The sequence below is a fragment of the Cynara cardunculus genome, assembly GCF_001531365.2.
Source record: "Cynara cardunculus var. scolymus isolate 2C chromosome LG 2, CcrdV1, whole genome shotgun sequence".
NCBI lineage: Eukaryota > Viridiplantae > Streptophyta > Magnoliopsida > Asterales > Asteraceae > Cynara > Cynara cardunculus.
In genome coordinates, this window is record NC_037529.1 from 68,283,434 (window position 1) to 68,292,882 (window position 9,449).

The 9,449-nt window shown below is 32.7% G+C and overlaps 1 protein-coding gene across 1 annotated transcript; it reads left to right on the forward strand.

Annotated features, from left to right (window-relative positions):
* Positions 1–2,328: 2,328 nt before the first annotated feature.
* On the forward strand, positions 2,329–4,113 carry LOC112507313 (uncharacterized serine-rich protein C215.13-like). Its single transcript, XM_025111846.1, has 2 exons — positions 2,329–2,765; positions 3,106–4,113. The coding sequence occupies exons 1-2, from the start codon at positions 2,469–2,471 to the stop codon at positions 3,967–3,969; spliced, it is 1,161 nt and encodes a 386-aa protein (XP_024967614.1). The 5' UTR covers positions 2,329–2,468; the 3' UTR covers positions 3,970–4,113.
* Positions 4,114–9,449: the final 5,336 nt, after the last annotated feature.

The window sequence follows — 9,449 nt, forward strand, 5'->3', positions numbered from 1 at the left end:
TCCATTGTATTTTTTTAATTATAGTTAATAAAAATCAACATCAGGATGAGATACTTAGTTTGAATAGGTTATAAACTCTTTAAAAAATCGCATGTTTCATTGTTTTATTGACTTACAAAAATAGGCTTAGGGGCATTTTTTATTATTTTCGCACAGGGCATCAAAAATCTTAGGACCGGCCCTGCGGGTGTTGGATTACGGTGATGAAGAACGCGGTGCATTACAACGTTGAAGAAAGTGTTGAAGACGGTGATGTCGATTTACGAACTTACGGTGTTGAGTTATTGTACACACTTGAACGTACATAAATATCCATAATGAATATAACACATAAATACTATTTCACGTAAAAGAGTAAAAGTTTGTTTTTTATATAATTTGTTTGATTAAAATATTAATAATTTTTAAAACAATTTATTTTAAACTTTAAAAGAGTAAAAGTTTTTAACTAAAAAAGAAAATAAAAAGTCAAATAAAGTAGACATAAAATTGAAATTAAAACATTATTATTATAATTTATAGAAAAGACAAATAGTCAAAATTTGGATCCGGAAATGGTCAAAACTCAAAAGGATGATATGAGAGTGGAAGAATTAGAATAAATATATTATGACAATAAAATATGAATGTTTCATTAATTTTATGTCTAAAATAAAAATTAGAGTAAATTACAAATTTGGTCCCTTTAATTTGTGAAAAATAACATTTTTCGGCCCTGAAGTTTTGAAAACAGAGACATCATAGTTTGTAAAGGTGTCCGAATTTGGTTTTTCCTTCTAATGAACATTAAAAGAAATCCGTAAAATGGGTGTTTTTTCATATTTTTATCGAACTTTTTTGTCGTTTACCCAATCAAAAATCATAAGTACCAAATCGTAAGATTAATCTTGATTGGTTAAAAGCAAGGTTCTAAATGATGTGATGTTTGGCGAGGTCAGGTTTCAAATCTTACGAATTACGGCGAGACCATGTTGTTTTTTAAGACATGCTATAATGTGACATACGTACATACGTACATACATACATACTAGGGATTTAATCATTTGAAAACTTCAAAATTTATGAGATCTATGAGAACTTTTACCTTAAAGTTTTGTTTCATATGATTATTTCCTTCTAAATGTAGTATTTAATGTATTCATTAACATATATTTGTTTTATAGTGTATTTGTTTCATATGTATTCGATTCACCAATGTGAAACTTTTTTACGTGTATTTTTTGTTTCATAAACACGTAAAAAGTGTTCACATAGTAAACCGAGTACATGTGAAACAAACACATTGTAAAACAAACACATTGTAAAACAAACATATTTTAATCAATATTTTAAATCTTAGTCTTAGATGGAAAATAAATCATATGAAATAACACATGATGCACAAGTTTTCAAGATTATCATGATTTCACTGATACTCGAAAGAAGGTCCCCCTATATACATATATGTATGTTGGGAGAGGTTCATTTGAGAAGTGCTAAATGTTTGAAAAGTAGATAAGTGGTCCTAACACTTCTCTGATTAACATATGCGATTTTGATTGTGAAATACCGGATAATTCGGTCGCATGGTATGCAAATGATAGAAGAGTAATTTCACAACTTTTACAGATAGACGACAAACAAGTGCATATGTGAACCCCTATGATTCACATATAAACTAATTAATTGATTCATAAATGAAATATTTAACTAATCACATGAGTTCATATGTAAATAAGTTAAATGGTTCATATGTAAATCACACGGGTTTACAAATGCACTCATTTGCATATGTAAAACAAAAAAATGTTTGTTGACTAGCTTAAATTTTTTATTTTCACCTTTGTCTTACATAGTTTCCCCCAGTTCTATATGACCATATGTTTCCCTCCCCCAAATCCAATTGAACATGCCCCTGCCCCATCAAATTTCCTGGATTTGCTATTGTATGACGAGGAATTTAAGCCTTGGTGTCATAACACACCATAACGAGGTTGTGACAAGTAATCTATAACCATGGTTAAAAACACAAAAAAAATCAATAAAAAGACAAAAATATCCATTGTTTAACGGGATTTTTTTAACGTCGTTAGAGTTCAGGTAAAACCACTACAATTTCAAAAGTAAAGGGACTAAAATATTATTTTCGACAAATGACATGGACCGAATTTGTAATTTAGTCTAAAAATTACAATTAATTTGAGAAAAAAAAAAACATGTAATGAAAACTTCATGGAAATAAATGGGAGTTATTTAATTTAGATTTAAATATATATAGGGGTGGGGGTGGGGGTGGGGGTGGTGGGAGTTGGGGGTTGTAAAGAAGGGGAAGACGAAGAGCGGGAATTTCGGCAAGTCTCGCTCATGTACTTTGATTTCTCGTAGAACAATTTATCTCTCTCTCCATTTCTCTCCCCGATTTCTTTCCCTAAATACATGCAACCCTAACTATTCGATCGATTCATCTCTCCCTCTCTCTCTCTGGCGCTATGACGGATGATAAGAGAAAGAAGAAGAGAGGGAGAAGCAAGTTTCTCAGGTCTTGCTTTCGCTCCGAAGATGGACCTTCTTCATTTGACAAATCTGATGGCCGGAATGACAAAGTTGGGCCGTTAGGAAAGCCAGAATTAATAGCAGACAGTGGTCGCCAAGGGAGAGACTTCATTCCGGATGATAATTTGGTCAACGGTTGCGATGCCGACAACCGTGATGATTGCTTTGCGAAACGCTCTTCTCCTCGACGACGAATCTCTCGTATACTTAAAGCTGTTTTGTTTAATGCAAAGGTGATTAGTTTTAATTCATATTCGTAATCCGTTTCTCTCATGTTTGATTCTGTTTATTTCATGAATTCATTCATTTTCATGTGAAGTTTGTTATCCGTCCTTCTCGATGTCAATCGAACAAATAACAGATGAAGTAAAAAATGTGGAATCAGATTGTTATTTGCTTACATCTTTGAACAGAAACATCATAGATCTCAATGACGTTAATCTGTATTTTTTTATTCGAGTCGGAAACTATATTTTCTGAATCTTCTGGATTATTGCATCGATTCATGATTTGTATGTTTTTCATCATGCGGCATCATATTGATTCATTTGTTATTTTGATTTTCATCGACAGTTGAAGAAGATTCGTAGCAGTGCTTCCAAATCTTCGATTTCTTCGGACACGAGTTCGTCATCGTTATCAAGCGAAAAGGTCGGCAAGTCACTCAATGACGGTAATGCATACGGTAGAGAATGTCCTGATATGGACGATTCATGTAGTCGTCGTTCACATCTGTTTTCTTCTTCTTCTTCCCGAACCACTTCTTCTGCATACTCTACTTCTTCACGAACCACTTCTTCTGCATACTCCACGTCTTCCTTATCGTCTAACAACTCTAATTCTAGATCGTTGTTTGACCAAAGAACATCATCTCGAATGGATACAATTGATTTTGGACATCCGGTTTCATCCAATTCGTCAACCTTGAAGAAATCAAATCCTATCAACTCTAATTCTTCATTGTGTTTTGACCAAAAGGCATCATCATCCCGAACAGATTCACCGCATTTGAGATCTCAGGGCTCTTCTAAATCGCTAATCTTATCCAAACCAACATCTACCAATTCCATTCCTCAATCGTCGTCTCACCAAAAAGGATTATCTCGACTAGACTCTCATGATTCGAGAAATTCAGTTTCATCTAATATGCTCTTTTTGATGAACCCTAATCCTGATCAGATCATGTTTGGTGGCAACAACTGGAATATCCGTTGGTGTTTGTTTCTTCTCTTAAGCCTTGTTGTGTTGGTGATTTGGGGGAGGATCTTCTCCATTATGTGTACATCAATTTGGTTCTACTTTGTACCTTGTCATCGGATCAAGCGAGTCGACTCGGTTACGAACATGGCTGAGTGTGTGGATACTGACTCGAAGCATTACAAAAAAAGAGTGATCATGGCAGGGCTGCTTGAAAGGACTCATAACCCCACCAGGTAGCTTAGCTCTGAATGGAAGCTCAGGTTAGTCTGTATGAAATGTGTATAAAAGTCTTATGTGTATTTTGTATAAACTAAAAAAATATTCACAGAAAAATCATAATTTTATGATTTAAAATTTGTAATGAAATTTGGACCTTGGAGATTAGGATCAATGGAACAATTCTATTTCCCCTTACCCCAATTCTTATAATTGTTTTTTCATTTGGGTTAACAAAGTTCTGTTTCTTAATATATTTATATAACTTTATTAAATATACTCCTATATATCTATTCATTTTCTTATCACATGTTTTTGTTGTAGAGATTTTTCCATTAATTATAGTTTAAAATATTTTATAATATATTATTTTGTTATATTTTTTAATAACCTTTATATAATTATAATAATTATATTTCAGTTTAGTCGAAAATAATTCTCTAAACCAACAACAAGGGTGGTACTTGACTGATTTGAGCGCGGGATCCAAAAGTCAAAAGTGTTTGGAGATCCTGGTTCAAATCCAAAGAAAAATAAAAATCTCATTGTGGCCACAGAGGTTCAAATGCCGTGACTTCGGTCTATCCGTAAAGCAGATGGTCGTTCTTGAATTAATCGGCTCACATAACGAGTTGAATATACAAATTAATAAAAAAAAATATCTAAACCTAAAACTGTATCTTGTTTTTATATTTTAGAAAATAATATGAAAATTTGTTTGTCCATAATTCAGGAAAAGTAGGTCAAAAACGCCACACATGTATACTTGTCACTATGTATTTGTTATTTGAGTTTGACTTTGATTACATTACCTTTAAAATAGTGATGCATCATTGACATTTTGATCCCACTTGCTGCTCCTTTTGGAAAAAAAAACTCAAAATCAACCAAAAATTTAGAAAATAATTTAAGACAGTGAAATATGATAAAATCGTATTAAATAACTTTATCGATCTTTAATTTATCTCAAAAGGTATATCTGTTTAACAAAGATTTTAGGTCTACAACTATGCTCTTGTATGCATTTAGAAGAAGTTTACAAAAATAATCAATCTGTCAAGAAAAGTTTTATTTTTTAGTCATTTTCAGATCTCATTTACCTTTTTAGTTAATTCTTACATAGGAAGCTTACATTACATATATGTATAAGGATTAGTTTTTTAGCTTTTCATTTTCTGTTTACTACTAGGGCTTCTAAATTCTTACACCGGGTTTCATAGCCCCATGTAACCTTCGCTTCACAGCCTGATTAATGCACTTTAAAAGCGCACTTCTATAAACAACTTCCAGAGAGAAGCGAACGAGGTCTTCCTCCACCGCTACCATCCTCCAGGAGTGCAAGACAACCAGACCGTTAAACAGTTCTTCGAGGGTAGCCCAAGGGGAAAGTGTGGTAAGGTGATACCATTTAGACCTGTAGGCTTTCGCTTTCGTGTCTCTTTAAAATTGCAGTCATGATAAAATCTTGGTTTATTTAATTATCAAAGACTTCCAAACGCATGAATTTTCGAAACGAACAAAGAAATGGAAATCCTTATATGAAAAGTAGAATTAACTAGAAACAAGTAAAAATAACTCTAAAAAAAGCAACCATTTCTGTAAATTTCTCATGTATTTAGTGCAGTGGTGCAAATTTGACATGGATAGGCGTTCATGATCTACAGCATTTAATGAATACTAAAACGGGTTGATGATGTAGGTGGTAGATTAGGTTGGCTACTTTCTAAGATTTTCCATTTTTATACCTGCTTTGCTTCATGCTGAATCCACAATGTCACCTGCTTCAATTTGTTTCACATTTTCATGATATCAGTGTTGGGAATAATCATAGTGAATAATGGCATCCACTCTTTCTTTCTCTTCATCTTTTACATGTGTAATGATGTTTCTTCTTAGCAAAAGAAAAAAAGAAAATTAATTAAAATAACGAGTTTTACCCGTTTGTTATATCTTTTAGCTATTTTTTTACAAAGTTCATTGAAATAGCCATACGCCTGTAATTTTTAAAAAAAATTCCCGACGTAGGTGAGAAATGTAATTTTTTTGTAAACCTGGGTGAGAAATGTAATTTTTTTTTGCATCTGAGTGAGAAATGTAATTTTTTTGTGGACCTAGGTGAGAAATGTAATTTTTTTTACCCCTGAGTGAGAAATGTAATTTCTTTTTGGACCTGGGTGAGAAATATAGTTTTTTTGCGGACCTAAGTCAGACATGTAAATTTGTTTTGGACTTGGGTGAGGAATGTAGTTTTTTTGCAGACCTGAGTGAGAAATGTAATTTTTTTCCAGATAGGGTTAGAAAGTGTATTTTTTTTTTTTTTTTTGTATTTTAGCTAGGTTTGCAATTGCGGATGTGGGTTTTATGGACCTTTTGCTATTTTGGTAAACTTGAAGAGAAAATGGCTAGAATGTAAAACCAACTCTGAAAATGACTATTTTAATAAATTTCCCAAGAAAAAGATGTATATGATTTGTGCAAATCACATAATCTTGCATTGGCTTTTTGATAAGTAAGATGTAAATTAAACATCGTTTTATAACTAAAGACTGTAAGGGTGGTGTCCGATTGGTTTGAACTTGAGTTCTAAAGGTCAAAAGTGTCTGGAGATCTCAGATTCGAATCCAATGATGAATAAAAATCTTCCTATGGCTACGGAGGTTCAAATGCGATGACTCCGAGCTACCTACAAAGTGAATGGTCGTCCTAGGATTAGTCAACTCACATAACGAGTTGGATATCCAGGTTAATAAAAAAATTGTAAATCCACACAAATTTATTTTTGTGACTTGTGTTACATCACATGAATGGAAGATACAAATATATATATATATATATATATATATATATGTGCAATACTAGCTATATATGGATTGATATAAACAAAAATGGTATTATTTTATGAGAACGTGAGAACACCAGAAACAGACAACCTCACAACCATCATAGTCGATAACAGTGGCAGATCTAGAAACTATTATGGTTGGGGGCACACTTAAGAGGGTCGAAATTTTTTCGAAACTGAACAATTCGTCCGAACAAAAAAAGATTTCGGGTAGCTTAAACTGTTCGGTTAACCGAATAAAGATAACTGATGCGATTAAAGTAAACTCGACATTGACCATACAATTTATATTGTTGAGTGAATATGACTTGTATATTTACCTTTTCATGTGTGGCACTGAGTATCCTGCTTACTGAAATGCAATGATGTGGTGGAGAGTGACTTCTAAAGCTTATGTTTTAATCTTTTAGTACTCTTCTTAAGATGAGCACCCAAGGAGACCTACCAACTAGGAATTATTCCTTCTGCCTGATCATATAATTCACAAATAACACTTGATCTTTAATTGTCTTGCATATTGCTTTTCAACACAAAATCGCAAAATTAACCTAACATTTTCATTTGTCTAACATTTTCATTTTCCTACAAAATTAACCTAACATTTTCATTTGTAAAATTAACCTAACATTTCCATTTGTCTACAAAATTGCAAAATTAACCTACCATTTTCATTTGTCTATATAATTGCAAAATTAACCTAACATAAAACATTTACCAAATCACCAATTGTGAAACAAACAACAAAATTAAAGTAATTAAACATTAAATACTGGAATTTGGATATTATAATTTTTAACCAAATTATTGGAAACCGGAAGAAAGAAGCAGGTAACAGGCAACAACGATTGATGAAGAAGAAGCACTGAAGAAGTGATGAAGAAGCACTGAAGCAGCGACGGCGTGAAGAAAAAGAAGAAGTGCTGAAGCAGTAGGCGTGCGTGACTGATGAAGATTGAAGGGTGATAGAAGAAGGAAATGGAAGTGGGGTGGGGCCTTCAAGGTCTTCTTGTTGGGAGCCTAATTGTTTGAAATTAAAAACTAAAAGTAAAAAAAAAATGGGGCTTTGAACAATATATTTTGTTGGGGGCCCAGGACCCCAACCAACTCCTCATGCATCCGCCCCTGGTCGATAAACTGATGGTACATACATGATGGACATGAGTGACCTTACACTATTTTGTCCCACATTCACATGTGATGGTTGCATGTTTCATGTGTTTTCGTGTTATTTGTAAAATGATACAATTCTCGTTTGAACATACCTTGGGCTATTTGGCAATCTTGAAACATAACGGTTTTTATGGTAAGGAAGAATCGAGATTCTCAATCGCCAACGAATTGCAATATTGGTCTTTTTCCGACTAGGAGCATAATCAAAAATGGGTTTAAGATAGACTGAAATATATGGTGTAAAGACCTGATAGAAGCTTGTAATATCTTGATGTACTCCCAGCTTCTCACTAGCCTTTCTTTTTTGAATATATTTGCTGTTTTAAGGGGCTGTTTGACAATTGTTGAATGGTTTGGTGCAGAATGATTAAGTGGTCAGAATGATTAAAAGACTTTCATGATATAGTGCAAAATGAAATATAATTGTTTGATAATTGTATACAATAAAATCAGGGCTCTTAATGGTTAAGAGAGATCCATGATGCAAAATCATTCAGAGGATTTTAGAATTTTTAAGAGGCATATTTTTTTTTTTACCGAACAAGGTTTACCTATTAATGGAACTATTAAGAGTTAAACAAACAACCCCTTAAATAAAACTATTCACACATAATACAAACATAATAAAAATATTTTTTATAACAATCATATAAATCACGTTTAATAAAATGGATCAAATCGATAAAAATTATAAACTATAGAACCAAAACAATAATTAAATTACGGATAAAAAAAGAGTTATTTATAAAAATAACCGGTTTACACAACCTTTTGCCACAAAATAACCATATTTTAGAGGTTTTGCCAAAATAACCACCCGGATCGCCCCCGGGGGCGATCCGTACACAATGGGGGCGATCCCGGGTAAAAATTTTTTTTCTCAAAAGTCGAGATTACTGTTCACCTCGTTGACCGTGTTTGACCTCGCCCCGGGGAGATCCGTACTGTTCACCCGTGTTTTTTTTTTGTATTTTTTATAACATTGAAGTTGTATTTTTTAACTTTTTTAGAACCAAATTTCATGGGAAAAAGTTTAAAAATAAATCTTTATAATTATGGAGACGCAAAAATTATTTTTCTCTGTGTTTTTTAAACCAAATTTTAACTTTTTTGTGTTTTTTATTTAACAATTAATGGGTGTTTTTAATAAAAATTAAAAAGTACATAAAGTGTGTCTTTTTACGTATTTAATTTTAAATTTCACGGTTTTTCGTTATAAAATAACCGGATGATAATTGTGGTTACGAAAAGAAAATATTTAGTTGATTTTTGGAGAAAAAATCAGACATTATATCTGATTTCGCATTGTGGAGGATTACTACATCATCGTCGTCTATAAACTGATATAACGTATTCGTTTTAAAAAATAAATTTAAAGGACCACGTAAACTTAACTTTTTCGTCACACGTTTGACGACCCCATAATACGTTATTGGCGAAGACAAACGTATTGCACATGTGTGGGAGGTTATCGGAAGGTACTCTAAAA

Bases quoted from the DNA above. Each gene is read 5' to 3' on its own strand.
- LOC112507313 (XM_025111846.1), top strand. From the start codon at position 2,469: ATGACGGATGATAAGAGAAAGAAGAAGAGAGGGAGAAGCAAGTTTCTC. The intron at 2,766-3,105 runs GTGATTAGTTTT...TTTCATCGACAG, and splicing joins CTGTTTTGTTTAATGCAAAG to TTGAAGAAGATTCGTAGCAG.